Source organism: Salmo salar, chromosome 22 (assembly GCF_965601325.2).
Source record: "Salmo salar chromosome 22, fSalSal1, whole genome shotgun sequence".
NCBI lineage: Eukaryota > Metazoa > Chordata > Actinopteri > Salmoniformes > Salmonidae > Salmo > Salmo salar.
The window spans coordinates 19,977,354-19,997,216 of NC_138312.1; the positions used below are offsets into that span (position 1 = coordinate 19,977,354).

Below are 19,863 nucleotides of genomic sequence, written 5' to 3' on the forward strand. Positions count from 1 at the left end.
TACTCACAGCTCACTAAGCCCCAACACAGGACAGCAGCTTTACCCTCTACTTCTCTCATCTACTCTCACCCCCAGTGTATAGAATAAAAGCATACAGGGTCAAATGACAACATTAGACAGTTGGTTGAACAGGGAAGCTTCGTCAAACCTGAGAGACAAATATATGGATAGATCAAACGTCAGATCGGAGTATCATATGTTCAACCTGTTATTTGGGAAAGTCCTGGAGAAGAACACTCAGAAGAAGAAGAAGAACTTCACTTCCCATTTGGAGACAGGGTCTGGAAATGTGTTGTATTTTTTGTTATTCCTCATCAAACAATGGAACAATAGCTTGTGTGTTTTCTCCCAACTCTCACTGACGGTGGTCTTTTCCCCCAGCTGTGTGTGAGTGTTAGAGAGCTCTAGGGAGTGTGTGGCGTGGGTGGGTGGGTGGGGGTGGGTGGGGGGGGGGGGGGGTGGGGGGGGGGGGGGTCGTCTAGAAATGTCTGGTCTGTTCCAATCATGCATGGATTGCTGAGTTAGGTCTGTTGGAGAGGGAACCCACTTAGGAACATCCCTCTACTGTTATAGCTTTAAGAATTATAAGAGGCGAGTGTTGGATTTATGCATTATGCAACAGAAAAATGAAATATTGTTGAATATCATGCCTGGAAGGCGGGTATGAGGGACATGTAGCTGATATAATAACCTTATTGAGAAGGGGAAAAACAAGGTTAAACATCCTGCGTTCAGTATTCAAAAAACATAGCAAGTGTGCAGGATTGAGAATTCATGAAAGAACACACTGTACAAAGGTAATGAATAAGAATGTTCATGATGTTTACATGAAAGACTCAGTAATGAAGCAACAAAAAGAAGGCCATATATATCGATATGTCTACAGAATCTACATAAGAAACCTAGTATAATGATGATATATAGTACAATCATTAGAGTGGACTTGTGTATAATATTTGCATTACTCAAGTTTGTTTAATGGGATCAAAGTGCATAGACTACAGCTTTTACATTCAAATGAACCAATCATAAATCATGGTTGTACACCTAACTAACTAATTCAGGTAGTGAGTGCCCTTGCTTAATGGTATCCAGTATGAATGATGAGGTTCCATTGATTCAAGCTGTCAGGTTCCAACTATCCAAGCAACCACACACACTAGCTCCATGACAAAATATCAACAGTTTACCAATTCAGCAAACTATTTTTACATTTGACCTTTATTTAACCAAGCAGGTCAATTAAGAATAAATTCTTATTTGCAATGACTCTTTCAAGGCAAGAGTCTCATTTTGCTTTTGTTGCATCTGGAAATTGAATCCACAACATTCTGGGTTAGGGGATTCCTTACTTAAAATGCATTGGCTCTCCATTCAACATTCTTCTGAGATCAAAATGGGATCAAATGAATTACTCAGGGTACCGCATTCAATCTATTCTATATGTGAAGGTCGAGCTCCAGTGCCTTACTGGAAAATGTCAATTTTTCAGCCAAACCTGCTGGGATCTAGACTGTACACTTACTCTGACAGGCAGTAAATGAGAAATCATGGAGAGGAATGACAACAGCTGTATTTGATGCATCACTGACCTCTGGGAATCAACAGTTGGTTCTCCTCACTGCCCTCATTCAGAATGTCCCCTTCTGCTTTACTGTATTTCCTGCCTAAGGTAACTGGTACAAAGAACCAACCCCATTGCTATCTTATACTCTATTTTTGAAGAGGTGAAGTTACAGTGGACATAGCTGAATAAAGCTAAGTAAGTAGAATTGCACGAGCCAGAACAGCTCATATGGCAGGAGCCTATCCCTTGTAGCAACTTGATGTACAAGTACACCCCATGGACAGGATGCTAGTCTATCACAGGGCCTTACCCCCAATCTATCCCCTTAATGCTGAGATGCATCAAGTCCCATTTTTACTGTCTTTGGTATGAAGGAAAAAAGGAAACCGCACACTGCTCTTGATAGTATCACTGATATTTAATAAGCTTACGTATCGGCCTAAGGGCCTTCGTCAGAGAAAAAAAGCTCTGACGAAAAGCTCTGACGAAGGCCGTTAGGCCGATACGTAAGCTTATTAAATATCAGTGATACTATCAAGAGCAGTGTGCGGTTTCCTTTTTTCCTTCATCCTGTTTCAACTGTTGCCATGCACCTGCAACAAGATTGATCAGATGTGCGAGTGCCTTTTGAATCTTGTAATACTGTCTTTGGTATGACTTTGCGGGGGATCAAACTCACAACCTTCCAATCTCGGGGTGGACAACTTAAATGAAGGTAACATTGACCTATTCTTGACCTTTCTCTGTGTAAGGTACCCTGGTGTCAATGAGCACCGATGTGCTCCAGCGCTTGTGTAAATTCACCTCAAACAATGCCTGGTGCGTACGTTTCTGCGTAATCATCTGACTGACTATCTCTGGGCTGACGAGCCCACGTTGTCAAGGCAAGGAAGTCAACCTAGCTGGAAAAACACGGATAAACCTAAGCACAGGGCTGGCTGACGGCCGGAGAGAACCACCACAAACCAAGGAGCTGACACACAGGAAGTAATGTCATCAATGGCTTCTGGAACCTATTCACCTTATGACGCCTGACAACAAGAGCACATCCAATTTGTTGTGATTGTTTTCGTCCTTCCGGCCCATTCACAAACAAGCAAAACGTTGTTAAATATGAATTACATTTGTCATAACTATTAATTAACGTGCACAGGATTTGAAAGATATGTTAATTCTATTTTGAGGAAAATTATTTAAAAAATGAAAACATTTGTTTCCACTTAGTATGGAGGAAGACAGGTTTGTGTCATCGATTATGTGAGGCTATTGTTTAACTTAGCAACGACCACAAAGGGCAAAGAAAGCTTCAGAATGTTGGAAAACCCATTCACTTACAGTACATGTGTTTTGCTTGAAATTAACATGCTTTATTTTGGGGGTTTAAATCGCATGCTTTCCATCTTAACTGGCTGTCTAATAGATCCTTTACTAACTACAGCGCTACTAATATCCAATTTCGACTTGATGAATGTCTCTTCTGTACTAGATATATTTAGCTGGCTAGCTGCCCAATGCTAGCTGGTTGGATGGGCATCTAGCTAGATAGGTTGGAACTGCATAGCTAGCTAGCATTTCAGATCGACAAACAAGGTAAAAAGTATTATCTTAGCTAGATGGGTTATGAAATTAATGCCTTATTGGAAAATAGTTAGCTAACTAGCTAGCTTGCTGTCTTTGGTTTGCATTAAAGTTGTCATGTTCAAAATGCTCAACAGCTAGTTCAGTAGCTTGATCACTCACTTTTGGGCGTGCAGTTTGTCCCGACCGTAAAACACATTTTAGGTTTTTCAAACCTGATCTGCCATCCACGACAACTAGCTGGCTCGGGTCTTTGAATTGCACAAAGTGGTGATGTCATTTTCTCATCAATATTTGTGATTTATGCTGATGAAGAGTGACAGCTTCAGCTTTGACTCAAGGTAGATATAGCTAGCTAGGTATACATAACACACAAGTTCTTCTTTTTAGTTTAGCTATCTCAAATAAATTACAGAGATGCAGATTATTGGAGCATAGAGAAAATGTTGCCATTCTAAAGCAAGTTTGCTGCAATTCTACAAATTTTGTCATGGGGCGGAGAGAAGATTTAGCCATTTTATTACTCATTTTATGCAATTCTACACATTTTGCCATAGGGTGGAGGCAAATGTTTGCAGTTTCTAATATGATAACTAATGATCAATGGGCCCCACCCCGGTCAGTAATTCGACCATGCTTACTACAAGTTTAGAAAGTAACTTATCAATCTAAAAATCTTTTGCTGACACTGGCTAATTGAGTGACTGCTGATGCGCAACCAAATTTCGAAATTGCACCTAGTGTATTTTATTGTTCTAACTCTCAACAGTAAGTTGAGACCCCGACGGAGTGCCCCCCCCCCCCAATTTAAAAAAATATATTATTATTATTATTATTGGTTGTCGGGCCTACCAGTTGCCCATCCCTGTTGTAGGCTATTGAATTAGCATTTCACCACCATGGCTTCGAAGCTTGAAATATGTGGTAAAAGTTATAATTCTTTTAATTCGACTTGATGGCTTGCACAACACAAGTCAGACATCAACTCAGTTATAGATACAATACAACATTTCAAAATATAGAATATCATATTTTAAGCCATTTAATGCAGCACTAAAATGAATGAATGCATTTCAATGAGAGATTCACTTTTCTTTACCCCTTGTGGGTAGTACCAAAGCTGTTGGCAGGGGCACGCCCGAACGTTCAAACTTGTCTTCCTCCATAAGCACTCAGAAGCTAACGTTCATTAGCATTAATCAATGAATCAATCAACTGTATTTTATAAAGCCCTTTACATTAGCAGTTGTCACAAAGTGCTATACAGATACCCAGTCTAAAACCCCAAAGAGCAAGCAATGCAGATGAAGAAGCACAGTGGCTAGGAAAAACTCCCTAGAAAGGCAAGAGCCTAGGAATAAACCTAGGAACCAGGCTTTGAGGGGTGGCCAGTCTCATAGAGAATGACTGGTGGTGTTAGCTAGTTAACTTTATGGCACAACAGATTGCAAATATCTACATAAAAATGTTGTCATTAATTTTCTGTGTCTAACAAAATTTCCATTTCCAGTATTGTTCTTTGATTGAAAAGAGATACAACCGGTATGGATCACGACCATCGGATAGTCTAAAATGCTAACTAGCTAACACCGCCAGTCATTCACTATGAGAATGCTAACGCTAACGAACGTCAGCTTCCGAGTGCTTATACAGTGCCTTCAGAAAGTATTCACACCCCTTGGCTTTTTCCACATTTTGTTGTGTTTCAGCCTGAATTTATAATCGATTAAATTGAGATATTTTGTCACTGGCGCAAACATAATTCGCCATAATGTTAAAGTGGAATTATGTTTTTTGAAATTTGTACAAAATATTTATAAATTAAAAGCTGAAATGTCAATAAGTATTCAACCCCTTTGTAATGGCAAGCCTAAATAAGTTCAAGAGTAAAAATGTGCTTAACAAGTCACCTAATAAATTGCATGGACTCACTCTGTGTGCAATAATAGTGTTTAACATGATTTTTGAATGACTACCTCATCTCTGTACCCCACACATACAATTATCTGTAGGGTCTTTCAGTCACGCAGTGAACACAGATTCAACCACAAAGACCAGGGAGATGTTCCATTGCCTCGGAAAGAAGGGCACATATTGGCAGATGGGTAAAAATAAAAGCAGACATTGACTATCCCTTTGTGTATGGTGAAGTTATTCATTACACTTTGGATGGTGTATCAATACACCCAGCCACTACAAAGATACAGGCATCCTTCCTAACTCAGTTGCCAGAGAGGAAGGAAATCGCTCAGGGATTTCACCATGAGGCCAATGGTGACTTTAAAACAGTTACAGAGTTTAATGGCTGTGATAGGAGAACACCGAGGATGGAGCAACATCATTGTAGTTACTCCACAATACTAACCTATTTGACATAGTGAAAAGAAGTAAGCCTGTAGGGATTAAAAAATATTCCAAAACATGCATTCTGTTGGCAACAACACTAAAGTAACATTGCAAAGAACGTGGCATAGCAATTCACTTTTTGTCCTAAATACAAAGTGTTATGTTAGGGGCAAATCCAATACAACCCATTACTGAGTAACACTCTTCATATATTCAAGAATAGTAGTGGCTGCATCATGTTATGGGTATGCTTGTAATTGTTAAGGACTGGAGAGTTTTCAGGATAACAAAGAAACAGAATGGAGCTCTACTACGTGAAACTTTCAATTTCTTTCAATAATTTTCCTCAGCATAGAATGAACATATTTTTCAAATTATGTGAACATTATGTAATAGTTTTGACAAATTGAATTCATATTTAACAAAGTTTTGCTTGTTTGTGAATGGGCCGGAAGGAGGAAAACAGTCATCTTCAATCAGGAACTAGATCAAGTGGGCGTGGCGTTATAAATTGAAAAATTGGAGTATTCAGAGGGCTTTCACCAGAATATATTCTACTCTGTACAATGAGAGTGGTGTTGCTCCGTTTGTTTATCTTACCTCTTGAATGAGCCTAAGGGCCTTTACATGTCTAAAAAAAACAACAAGAGAGAGTGATAGGTTAGTGATATTGTCAGCTTAAATGGGAATCCATTCACACATCCAGACAGGTAAATACTTTAGCAGATTATTACAAGATATAAAAGAACCAGATACAAAACGTGTGCCACATCATTTACATAGAGAAACATTCTCCAACAAGTCAAATGTACTCTCCGAAGTATATCAGAAGAACAATTCACTGTCTGCTGAGGCTGTACTGATATTCAATAACTTACACTAGACACTCATTTAATTGGCTGTCAGTTTGGGATGCTGTGGATGCTACTCAATAAATTAGTGAAGACAGTGATGAATAGGACAGAGAGAGAGTAATAGAGAGAGAGAGAGAGAGAGAGAGAGAGAGAGAGAGAAGGAGAAGGAGCGACAGAAAGAGGGGGAGAATGAGAGAGAGAACAAGAGAGAGAGAGAGGGAGAATGATCTGACTAAAGCAGGGAGGCTACTGATTCCATTAAAAGAGATACTCACAGTCTCTCAGAGTCCACCAGCTCTTTGGCGACGTAGAAGGCTCTGGATCGTCCATCAATCTGGATGACAGAAGCGAAAGCAGCAAGAAGTGAATGAACAGAGCTAATGTTAAAATGCTCTCTTTAGGTACTTATTCCTGTGAAACATTGATAGTAACAGCTACACGGGAGGAGGAGATTGAGGAAAAGATCATTTTGATTTACTTGATTCACCACCATCAAAATAAGAGTGATTATTTGATTAGAGTGTAGACGTGAAAGCTTTTTAAAATACACAGATTTAAATTCAGATGCATTATGTATGAGAGGCTGACTGGCTGTTTCTGGGACTGGCGCAACTATTTTTCTCCTTATTGTGTTTTTCTTTTGAAGAAGAAGAAGAAAGCAAGGAAGTGTGAGTCACGTGGCGGGAGCCCAGCTGATATTATTGTGGCAGTGGGATGGGGTGGGGTCCATCTCTGGGCTACCGTAAAATGTCCGCTTGAATAGAAAGACGTTTCAACAGAAAGTGATACCCACCATTGAATGTGGTAGCCAATTGAAATATTATGTAGTGGATATTTACAGGTAAAGGTCATCCATCTTAGATATACTTAATAATAAGCGTTTCATTCCCAAATCTTTGAAGATCTGTACAACCTGTGACTTAACACATGCTCATAGAGTTACATTGTCTAATGTGTTTACTGCTGGCTGTGTGTATCACCTGTTTGTCAAAACCATGCTCCACTCCTCCCTCCTCCTCCTCTGAGGTGAGTCCATGGTCCTCTTCAGCTGAGAGCCCTGCTGGAGTATCGTTCACTGGGAAAGGCTCTGTGTAGGCACTGCAACATCAGGGAGAGAAGAGGGACATTACATTCACTGACAAAGGTTTTACTATAGATGCTGCAAGAATGCAAAAAAAAACACATTGAAGCTTGCTGTTCATTTTTCATTTCCCCTATCCCCTTGCCCTTGCGTGTATTATCCTCTCCGCTGTGTGTGTGTGTCCTACAGTAGTAACATGGATGACTGAAGCCAGATTGCCAGGACATTAACAGCATGAGTAGAAGCACTTGTTTGGGGTCTTGCTGTGAACAGGTTCATCACAGCAAGACAGACCAGAGACACACACACACACACACACACACACACACACACACACACACACACACACACACACACACACACACACACTGTTAAAAGTACTGTGCTGTACCAATATACACGCAGATACAGTGTGATGGAACCACACACACACATTTCGGTAGAGGATATAATGAGTATGTTATATTTAAGAAATAAGGCCCGAGGGGGTGTGGAATATGGCCAATATACCACGGCTAAGGGCTGTTCTTAGGCACGATGCAACACAGAGTTCCTGGATACAGCCCTTAGCCATGGAATATTGGCCATATACCACATAACCCCGAGGTGCCTTATTGCTATTATAAACTGGTTCCCAACTTAATTAGAGCAGTAAAAATACATGTTTTGTCATACCCCTGATATACGGTCTGATATGCCATGGCTGTCAGCCAATCAGCATTCAAGGCTCGAACCACCCAGTTTATAATTATGACTATAACAGATCACCCTGTAGAGACAGAGGCTATTACAGGCCTGTACTGCATCTCTACCCTCTCTGCCCCTGAGTACCAAAGGTTAAAAGAGTTCCTAGCTGGACTTCATATTCACCGAGACACAGTCATCCTTCATCTTGCCCTTACCACACTGAAGGCTCTCACACAGGACCTGGTGCTATTGGCTGGGCTGGAGGAGCATTACTCATCTGTGACCTCCCTTTATCCCCCTGAGGGGCCAGGTCACACTGGGGGTCCCAGGTGATGGTGATAGGACTAGAGAGTGTCTGGGAACCTTTGAGACCTAGGAGCTCATAGTTACTATATAGCTAGGCTATCTAAAATAGAGTTATACATTTTCTTGCGATCAAAACTGCTTCAGCTTTTGCACTGTGCCATAGTTCATCACCATCCTCAGCTTCTCCAATAATATAGTGCTGTTTAAATAGTAGACCTAGGCTACTAAAGGCATACTCTCTATCCCCCAGTGTCTGGGCACAGGAGTCTTTTCTTGCACAACCTCTGTTATAATAGGAAGCCCAAATGGTTTCCTTTCATAATCGAATTCCACGTTTAGTGCAAATATGTTTCGTTGGCTCCATACAGTATGTGTTAGACATGTTAAAAACATAAGGTACTCTTTCCATGATATATGCTAACCAGGTGAATCCAGGTGAAAGCTATGATCCCTTATTGATGTCACTTGTTAAATCCACTTCAATCAGTGTAGATGAAGGGTTAAAGACAGGTTAAAGAAGGATTTCTAAGCCTTGAGACAATTGAGACATGGATTGTGTATGTGTGCCATTCAGAGGGTGAATGGGCAAGACAAAGTATTGAAGTGTCTTTGAACGGGGTATGGTAGTAGGTGCACCGGTTTGTGGTTTTTCCCATGTGTAGGCAACTTGTTGGCTGTTTAGTCCTTGGAGGACCTCTTGTCTGTTTCAAATGTCCGATACCTGTACAAGGTTATGGGAGCGAGCACATTCCTGTAGTCATGACTTCATCCTGCAAGGGCACCAATATTATAAAGGAGTCAACTGTGAATAGGGAATTAAATTACATTTATTTTATGAACGGGTTCCGATGAAGATTATGTCTGCTTATTATTAAGGATTTTGAAATGAAGGATTTTGAAACATGCCTTTTACATTGATTACCAGTTATGTGATTCATTGTAATTTTGACAGTGGTATGTCCCAGGCAGGGATTAAGTGATCATAAGCGTTTGTTTTGATCTACGGCAGATTTGGTGTGGTAAACGTGAGGGGAGGCTGACGTGAGCATGGCATACCCCAACCTGAGTCTCAGTGCAATAGACAGGTTTGCTTGCTCCAAGAAAATTCCTTTTCATTTAAGTATTATTGAGCAGTTTGAAATATTTGTGATTATTTGTAAATATTGCCAATTGCACATGTGGACCATCATATTCAACTATAAGTAAAAGCTGAACTTCTGCACCTGATCCTGCATCACAATGCTCAATTTCTCCTATAATATCTCATAGTACTATCCTTTCTCTGCCAGTGTCTAGGCACACGGGACATAATTGGGCTCATATAGCAATACAGCAGTAGAGAGCTACATTAGTGACAATATGTATAAACCATTACTGAACAGTTAGATTGAAATATTAGCATTTCAGTGCCCACTGAGGGTAATTTCTCACCAGAGTCACCAAGAGTGATTTCCTGCTCAACCTGTTATAATAGGAAGCCCAAATGTAATGGTTTATTATCCTGATTTATTCCACATAAAAAATTCAAAAATGTTTCCCTGGTTCCATATGTAATATATGTCCTCAATCACACTATATAATTTTGCTATCAGTAAAACGGCTTCCTACGAACAATAGTTGAAAGACTTTAAAATCCTCATTACACGGCAATATAATTATGCCAGCAATCTCTTTGCCTTTGCAACCAGTGTCTTCTTTAATACCTGGGAATTAAATCTAATATGACAAATTCAAAAGTGATTTTCTAGACCTATATGTCCCTCTTTTCCAAGGATTAGATGGGGCATGTAATATGTAAAACATGAAGTATTAAAATATGCATTAGATGCAATCAGAAGGGTATTTTCTGTCTTTGTAATAATACTATTAAAGAAAATAGCAATACGGTCATTAGTCAACTCGACATGGGAAATGTAAACGCAGATGTGGATTTAAAAACATAACAACAGTTTTAAATTGTTTCGAGCTGCTTAAGTTGATCATTATGTGTGATCTATGGCTGTTGTGCTGCTAGTTGTATGAGCTAGCATGCTTAGAGCCTGTCCCCTGACTGTGACTGCCATGATAGAGCATCAACGCAAACAACAGGAGAGCATCTGACAGGCTATTTCTCTATTGAGTGGGACCTCGTGGTTGTCATACTGTGAGAACCCTGCTTAAATTGTCCAGACTGGGCCCCACTGACTCTTTACAGTAACCACTCCTCTGTTCTACCAGTGAAGACAACAAGAGCACATTGTAGTTGTAGGTCAGACCTGACATTCCTGACAACACCACACCTCGTCTTGTTGTTCCAGTCCTGGGGGAGTCTGGGAACATCCACCCTGCCTCGCCCTCACACCCCACCCCGCCATGGTGGCCCCCATCGCCTCCGTCTTCCCCCTACCCCTCAGTCCTGTCTCCCTCGCTCCCTCCGCCCTTGTCTTGCATTTCCTGTAAACAGCAGGGTGGAGTGTAAGCCTATAAGGCAGGACTCTTCCTCCCTGGAGATTACCTGGCAATGACCTCAGAGGGCCTGGCTCCAGGCCTGCTGTACCCCACGCCCTGCCCTGCCGCCCCATAGCCCTGCCGCACCAGAGACCGCCCAGACACCACGCCACAGTGGACAGCCACCACCCTCTACAACAATGCACTCAGGGCGTCTCTCTGAGCAGAACTAACACGGTACAGAGGCAGAGAGGAACTACAAAGGAGAGGATACACTAGAGGCTAGGGAATTACACTAGGGAATTACCAATCATACTGCTGTATCCCAAGGTCCACTTTAAGCCTTTTACCATAACAAATAAGAATAATTGCCCGGTCTCTTTCTCTCTCTCTCTTGCTCTCGCTCTGTCTATAAGACAAAAAAACATAAGTTAAATAACTACAGCAGCAAAATGATATACAAACTATTGTGGTTTGGTCTGTTGTGGGGTTATTCCAGTGGGACGACATTAGTTAATTGGTGCTGTTGATCTGACTGGTACTGCATGGTACAGAAAGTCATCACAGAGCACATTGACAGCACCCTGAATGGAACACAAGCACCGCCAAGACACCTTCCTTGCCAGCTAGGTTAGCAAGACAGTCTCAGTCAGACTCAATGAGTTTCAGCTCTGAACCAGCAGAAACCTAGTTTAAACAGGCAGGCACGCACATTCATTAATATCTGCATATATTCTAACTTTGCATTTCTTTATCCTGCTTATGTTTACGGTTACAAATAAAATGTACTTTTCTTTGCCTTTCTCTGCTAAACAGTGTTTGAACTGTACATGAATCTAACCTGGTGTGAAATGTTGTATGCTGTAGCAACTTTCTGACTTTGAAGTAACTATTTGCCTTCTTTTGTGGGTATATCCCCTTGTCTCACTTCCGCCCACTGTCCCTTGGTCCCTCTGCCCTCAACAGTCCCGATCCTCTCTGTTGGGCGGCGAGAGAAGAGTGTTAACTTCTGAATACATGCTCAATAAATCACCCTGCCATCATCGGCCCGCAGGGCTAGGACAGTAGCAATGTCAACCCCTCAGCAAGAGCTCAGCAGGAAAACATACACACGAATGCACACACACAAACACATATGCACGCACGCACGCACGCACGCACGCAGCACACACACACACACACACACACACACACACACACACACACACACACACACACACACACACACACACACACACACACACACACACACACACACACACACACACACACACACACACACACACACACACACACACACACACACAGCACAGACACAAAACAGACACAGCATCCCTGGCAACAGAAGTCTATCCAGGGAGAATGCAGCCGAGGCGACAGGACAGATAGGCCCCTTTAGATCAGTTACGTTTCAGACCTCTACCAAACAATGAGCCCAATCGATAACGTCACCAGCAGAAAAAGATCCTGCTCTGGGGGACTATTGTCTGAGAAATGGAGGAGACTCAAACGTGTGGCACATTGGTTTCCAACAAACTCCAGATAAACAGTGAGGTCATTGATCATGATAGGGAATGGTATTCATCCACGGAGACTCGCAGTGCCTATGAAGTCGACAATAAGCCTGGTTTTGTGAGAAAGGCTTCCCTCTTCTAAAAGAGAACTTGCATGGAACTATGGGTCAAATATGCATGGGAAATAAGCAACATATTAAACTGTGAATCAAAATATACAATAACTGCATAAATACAACTCTCGATCTAAAATGTCTAAATAAAAATAATGAATTCAAATGATCAATATACTGTAAGTGTGAAATAAGCAACTTTGCACGAAGCAACCATAAATGGCAGCTGTGGCAATTTCCAAGGTACTGGTGTGAAAATTCATTAAAAAAAAATGTTAAGAGGCCTGTAGTAATGGCCTGTCCCTATGAACGCACACCAGCCATCAAACAGGTGTCTAATTGTGACTGCGGGTGTCCTGGGCTGGCTGTAGACAGTGGTGGCAGAGACCAAAGAGAGGGACATTTGGTCCTACAGTAGCAGGTCCCAGTGATTGCTCGTCCTATCTCTCTCTCTCTCTGCTGTAAATCTCTCCATCCCTCCAGGGCTCAATGAAAGAGAGGCACTCGGGGAAAGCGCCTTTAATAAAAGCGATCCTAAACTTAACCACAAATGTCAGGGACAAGAGAGCAATTAAACCAACCCACTCTTACTCCTCCCCCTTCTTTCTCGTTTTCTGCCATCACTTTGTCTCATTTCCATGGCTCTCCCTCTTTCTTCATCCACTTTCTGTTCCTCATCACACCTTTCCCTCCCTCTCTTTCTAGCACCCCCTTTCTCTCTCATCTTTCGTAATCCAAGTCCCCTTGTCCTGCTTTCTACAGTACCTCTCTCTCTCCCTCTCTTTCTCCCTCTTTCGCCCTCTCTCCCACCCACCCTCCCACACACTCTCTCTCACTTTTAATTTTAACCCATAATTATTTCTATTGTGAATAAACCTGAGCTCTGTCTATGGTGTTCAGTCTGTGAGCTATTCTATCCCCTCAGACACACTATGAAGCCAACACCAGATGCGACCCTGAAATCCAGGAAATGAGATAGCAGGATAAGCTCTCCCACAAGCATCTTCCCAAAGTGAACGAGCCTCGTCAAATCAGGCTGCTCATCTCTCACAGAACACAACACTCTCCACGAAATCTGGTCAGCCAGGAGCTGATGTTCATTTGAGCTACAGTTATCTTGAAGCTGGTCTGGAGATTGCAATGTTGAAGTAATGGAGCCTGGCCAAACCAGTCCACTGGACAACAGGAGAGAGTGGTTATGGGGAAGAGCAACCCTAGTCTCTGCCGACTAGGGTTGCAAAATTCTGTTAATTTAAAACAATTCCACGTTTTTCAGAAATCCCGGTAAGAGGATTTCAGGATTTCATGCTTATTCCCTCCTGATTCTAGGAATCATCCAACTGGGATTTCCGTAAAAACAGCACATTTTGGGAAAGTTTCCGGAATTTTGCAACCCTGCTGCAGACTGTACACTACTTTTCAGTTCAGACGACCACTGAAGAGGCCCAACATCCGTGATCATGAATTTGTTACACGGCATAATAAATTACTGTACCTCTCAGGCTCCTGCTCAGGTGACTGGGGTTTGCTGTCGATCCCAGGGAAGCTGTTCATATCCACATAGCCATCGTTGTCATTAGAGGGGGCCACTATGCGTTTGGGGTCCTCAAAGAAATCTGTGACTTTCATGGATCTGGTAGGTCTCCCACCAGGACGGATCTGAATGTTCTCATAGTCAGAGCTCATAGCTGGGATGTTCTCATATTCAGACGTGTCTGCACTGGGGAAGGAGATGGAGCGGGGTTTGGTCAGGGGGAGGGGCATGAGGGGGCGGCGGGAGCGCTCCTCGAAGGACTCCACCCTGGACACGCCCCTGCTACCATAGGCTTTAGGGTCTTCTTTCCTGAGGTCTTTGTAGAGCAGGAAGGTGGAGGGAAGGTCTGGAGGGCGCTGCTGGGGCTTCACCATACGAGACTGGGACTGGGGCTGAGGGGAGCCAGTGCTCCTGCGCTCCAGTTCCAGGATTCTTGTTGGGCCATGGTGGCTGGACTCAGAGGATGAGCGCGAGGAGCGTATGCTCCCGTCACCAAAGCCTTTAGTGTCCGTTTTCCTCTTGAACTTCAGGGCCAGGAAGCGCTTGAATGAGGACTTCTTCTTGGGCTTGCTGTCTGTGGACTCAGGAGAGACACTGATCAGGAGGGATGGGGAGCTCTTAGTGACCGGTCTCTTGGTGATGTAAGCCAGCTCAAAGGGAGGTGGGATGTCCACCAGAGAGGTTGGCATGGAAACATCGCTGGACGACTGGTGGCTCCGCTGAGAGAAGCTTCCGGAAGAAGTGCTAAAACATGGCAGAGAGAGGGTGTCATCTGTCCTTTTCATCCTGCCATCATCCTTCAGGGATTGGTCGGCCTCTGTGTGAGCTCCCAATGACAGTTCTCGACCCTCTGCGGAGTATGAGTTTGGGTATAGTAAGAAGTGGCGTGGCTTCAGAGAGGGGATGAGTCTGTTGACCTCAGGCTGCTCAGGACGTCGCAGAGGTTCTCCGTTCTGGTCTAAGGCCACAGTACAATAGTCATAAGTACTCTGGTACTCTGATGTCTCCTCAGGAACCGTCTCAGGGACATAACCCGAAACCTTCCCAGAGTAGGAGCGCGACCGCGTCACAATGCTCTTCCGGTCCAGAGACATAAAGTTCTCCCCCTCAGAGTCAAAGCCGGCCTCCTCATAGATGTGCTCCTCGCTGTCTGAGTCTGAGTCTGAGTGATAAGGTACGATGTGGCAGTCTAGCTCCTCTATGTCCTCTTCGAAGGCCTCTGTGGTGTGGGCGAACACCACCCTGTTGGTGAGCTCTGGGGTCCGTGTCCGGTCCAGGTCTGCTGGCACTGTGATGTTACACAACCTGAGACGGGGCTGGCAGCTGTTCCGCTGGCTGGAGAAAGCCTGCTCACGCTTGGCTGTTCTCTCTCTCACACTCCTCCCTCTGATCTGCTTCCTCTCCGTGTCATCCGTCTCATCATCGTCCCCAATCTCCACATAGTCCTCTGATGAGGCACCGTCCAGCTGCTGAAAGTCATGGGCCTCGGGGCAGAGGGAGTCATCGATGTCTGCGTATTCATCCACATCCTCCATGGCTGTTTCTATGTGTTGGCTGGATTGTTCAGGAGTGTCCTGGACCTCACTCTCTCTCCGTTTATCATCTAGCTCTTCCACATCGTCTGATGACAAATAATAAGGCTGTTGGTTAGAGGTGCCTGCTGTGTCCATCTCCTTTGCAGTGTGTGGTTTGTCACCACAGAATGTATCATCGTGATTAACCTCAGGGTCAGCGGTGCTCATCCTGTCAGCAGGCACCGCCTCGATGACGGAGTAAGGCCCAAACACATCCTCAGTGCTGCCAGAGAAACGAAAATGGCCAGAGGGGTCCTTGGTGGCACGCTCAGGCTGCCACACACCTGTGTCACCGGGCTCACCAGTGTCACATGTGTAAACAGGCTCATCTGAGGGGCCAATCACATCGTAGGGATACTCCTCGCCGACGGGTGGGAGTGTACAGCAGTGTGCTCCCAGTAAGAGATCCTCGGCTTCCTCTTCAGCCTCATCAGTGGGTACCTTACACTGTAAATATTCACCACCAGGGGAGCTGACTTCCTCTTCAAGCCCTCTGTCAGTGTCTGCAGCAGGCTGACTAGGGGTGGTCCCATGATCATGATCTTCGGTGTCTGGTTCTTCAACATCTTCTTCTGGGTACCCTATAGGTTCATCAGATGTTTCAGTCTCCTCAGCTAAACTCTGATTATCTTCCTCCTCCGCTTTGATTCCCCCCCCTTCCTCATCTCCTCTCTCACACAGAAACACATTGTCACACTCTGGATGATGTTCAGGGTCCACAGATGTACCATCATTGTCACTCCCAGGTGGGTTCAAGTCATCTGTTGCTGTACAGTTTTTCTCCTCTGCAGCAATGTGAGTGTCAGATGAACCAGTGTTCTCCATTTCAGATGCATTGTTCTCTCTCTCTATCTCATCCCCCTCCTTCTCATTCTCCTTCTCACCATAATCTGTGATGTCATTGTCATTAAGGATTTCCTCTGGTGCTGCTTCCTCCTGGTTGTGATCTGTGGAGTGGGGTATGGGGTCCTCTGACCCTTCCTGGTGGTCCTTAGGTTCCCCCTCTGAGGAGGTCAAGTCTCCATTGCTCAGACCGTGAGGGGGGCATTGCTCCTCCTCTGCCTCTGTCTCAGATGAGGAGGGTCTGGGCATTGCAGCGGTGGGAGGTTTGGGACCCTGGGTAGAGGGACAAGGCTTTGACATCAGTTTGGACTGCACCTTGATCGTTAAGTGACTCCGGATCTTTGGTCGGGGAACTTGGAGTCGCTTCTGTAAATCTGGAAAGGAAATGACAGAAAGTGTGATTCATTGCAGTTCAAATACAATGTTCAACCTCAGTAGTAGTTGAAGTAGTAGTTGAAGGTGCAATATCCTACCTCGAATAATCTTTCATTAACCTTTTATACATTTATACCTTTTATACAACCTTTTGGTTGTATGGATATAAAACAAGCAATCCCTTAGCCTTGTTTTCATTTGTAAAGAGGAAGGCTGCAGATATGTCTCAAACTCCGTGACATGCAGATGGCTAGAGGGGACGCATCTACAGGAAAAACAACAAATCCATAGGGAACATACTGTAGGAACAATAACATCTACCCGAGTGGAATACAGAGATGTATTGCATGCTCTACACTTTACAGCTTATAGGGCATGGCATGATCATAATTAAAATACATCAATTGATTAAAAAATGACATGCGGAGATAGACACAAACTAACTTTTATTGTCTTTCACCTATGTCAAAGTCCCCTGTTTAGGAAATCAGATACTGTATGCAGCATGTACCTCACAGTCAAGTCCAGTGTTCTCTACCAACTTGCTTTGAAGGGTGGAAAACCTGTCAAAGATAGCTGACTGGTTGATAAGTCTTTTGGTGAAACACACCCTTACGTAACAAAACTTATACACCCCTGGTCTCTTCCTGTTATTTAGTACCTGCCCTGACGCACATCCTATTAAACTTTGTGTGCACTCTGTACTCTCCCTCCTTGTCCATCTGTCTGCCTCTCTATGTCTCTGTGTGCGTGTCTGGCTGTCTTGTCTTATCTGTACGTCTTATCTGTCTGTCTGTCTGTCTGTCTTATCTGTCTGTCTGTCTGTCTGTCTGTCTTATCTGTATGTCAGTCAGTCTGTCTGTCTGTCTTATCTGTCTTATCTGTACGTCTTATCTGTCTGCCTGACCTGCCTGTCTTGTCTTGTCTTGTCTTGTCTTGTCTTGTCTTGTCTTGTCTTGTCTTGTCTTGTCTTGTCTGTCTGTCTGTCTGTCTGTCTGTCTGTCTGTCTGTCTGTCTGTCTGTCTGTCTGTCTGTCTGTCTGTCTGTCTGTCTGTCTGTCTGTCTGTCTGTTGTTTTCCAACACTGCTAATTAACTATTCCAGCAGACTCCCATTGAAGAACTTGACGCAGGAAGTCCATGAAGGAAGGACATTAACAGCGTGCCCTCACTCCTCCATGAACCCTTCTAGGAGTACAAATTCTAACAACACAAATGGACTTCCTCTTTGTCATTCTTCCCCTGCACACACACACACACACACACACACACACACACACACATACACACAAGCACACACTTTTTCTGAAAAGGTCCTTTCAGTGGGTAAAATAACAATAAAACAGAGAAAAAACAAACGTCCAGTCCTACAAAGTCCTTCTGCAAACAACAGGATATGAATTACGCAACAAGAATTCAATTAAAACAAATGTTTGAGAAAGATAGAAAAATAGGACCATGACTGTGCCAAGCTCACAGGATAATCATGAAATATCCCCCATCACGTAATAACAGCAATTCTATAAAATACTCTGTGAATAGGCCAATCATCACAGAGCAGTAGAAATGCAGTAGATCTACCTTTGGCTTCACCTCTAAAGTGGCATAAATAATCCCATCATACTGTACCTCACACAGTATAACCGATGTAGGATTTTTGGATCCGATACGGATTCCGATTTTAGAGTGGAAATATTCACCGATATATCACCCGATATTTTCATAATTATAGCTGGAATTCAAAATATACCTTTTTTCTGTATGGATTGTGTTTAATAACATGCCACATGAATCGCCCTATAGACTGGTGCAAGACATCAGTCATGACACTGACGACAGCCTTCACTACCCATCACTAATTTGTTATTTTATTATTTTATTAGGATCCCCATTAGCTGGGAGATTATAAAACATGACATAATACAGAACAATTATAGACAAGAACAGCTCAAGGACAGAACTACACAAACTGGTTCACCTATTATGGTTAATTGACTTTAATTCTGCAATAGCTGTTATCTCACCCAAAGTGAGATTTGACCCCCTATTTGTCGATCTATCAAAGAAAATGAAAAAGTCCTTTAAAAAAAGACAAACTAATCGAAACAATAACCTACACCTGTTTGGTCTCTGATCCTGTAGTGATTTTAGTTATTCAATTTGTTCTCCTATGCTATTTCAAGCGGTGTAGGAAAAAATTACATTTGTTTAACACAAAATTGAGAAATGCTATCTTTTGCTCTCTCTCTCTCTCCTCTCTCTCTCTCTCTCTCTTACACACACATACACACACACACACACACACTTGGAGTATTCTTAATGTAAATACAGTAAGTAGATGAGTAGGCTATATCAGGCTCCCAATTTATTTTCTTGAATATGCATCGCCACTTGAATGTTAGCCTACATACCTGTGTTCATTTTGGGACATCATCCGCTATAGCAACCGAGAGTTATCCACATATATTTTTTCACACGCAGGAATCAACCGCCACAATATGTCCACAGGTTCTGTGAACTTATCCCAAATTCATGTTGAAAGTATTCAAGTGGTCTAAATTCAACATTTCACCATTTTCTCTGGTTGTTCCAAGTACTTGCTACTACTCTGTCAAGGTAGTAGCTGTTTGTCTACAGAGCCGGCATCCCTTTTGTTTAGCTGATGCGCGACTGGTGCGCTCGCGAAGTATACCGGAGGCGCTCTGTCGCGCATCCTGAGAAGGAAGGTCTATCTCGCGGACAAGGAACACTGACCAAACCCACTTCATCCACATTCAGCTCAATAAAAGTGTTGCATTTCGAATTACAATAGCTATATATGTACACCATAAATTCATGTATTTCAAATGAGCAAATCGTTTGTTTTTAAATTGCGAATTATTTGTGACCTATTTGCCTACCGGAAATTGATTTATTTGGATTTGTTAGAACTTTGATGTATTTGACACGTCAGTACAGAGTTGGATGCATTGAATGTGTAAGTATCCCAGGCTATAAGCATAATGAGACATTGTTCATATTAAGAGGGTAGTTTTTAAACCTCTGGTTTCAGTGTCACCAATTATT

General features: G+C 43.1%; 1 protein-coding gene across 2 annotated transcripts in view; it reads right to left on the bottom strand.

Annotated features, from left to right (window-relative positions):
- The window catches only part of LOC106583046 (FYVE, RhoGEF and PH domain-containing protein 5), a 46,593-nt gene extending 27,082 nt beyond the window's left edge, over nucleotides 1-19,511 (bottom strand). For both annotated transcript variants that reach the window (XM_014166805.3, XM_014166804.3), the window contains exons 1-5: nucleotides 19,209-19,511; nucleotides 13,969-16,798; nucleotides 7,326-7,443; nucleotides 6,621-6,679; nucleotides 6,092-6,122 (exon numbers count right to left, since the gene is read on the bottom strand). In XM_014166805.3, the coding sequence (XP_014022280.1) occupies nucleotides 6,092-6,122; nucleotides 6,621-6,679; nucleotides 7,326-7,443; nucleotides 13,969-16,798; nucleotides 19,209-19,218 (3,048 nt within the window). In that variant the 5' untranslated portion in view covers nucleotides 19,219-19,511. The remainder of the gene's footprint in view (nucleotides 1-6,091; nucleotides 6,123-6,620; nucleotides 6,680-7,325; nucleotides 7,444-13,968; nucleotides 16,799-19,208) is intronic.
- Between the last annotated feature and the right edge of the window lie 352 nt (nucleotides 19,512-19,863).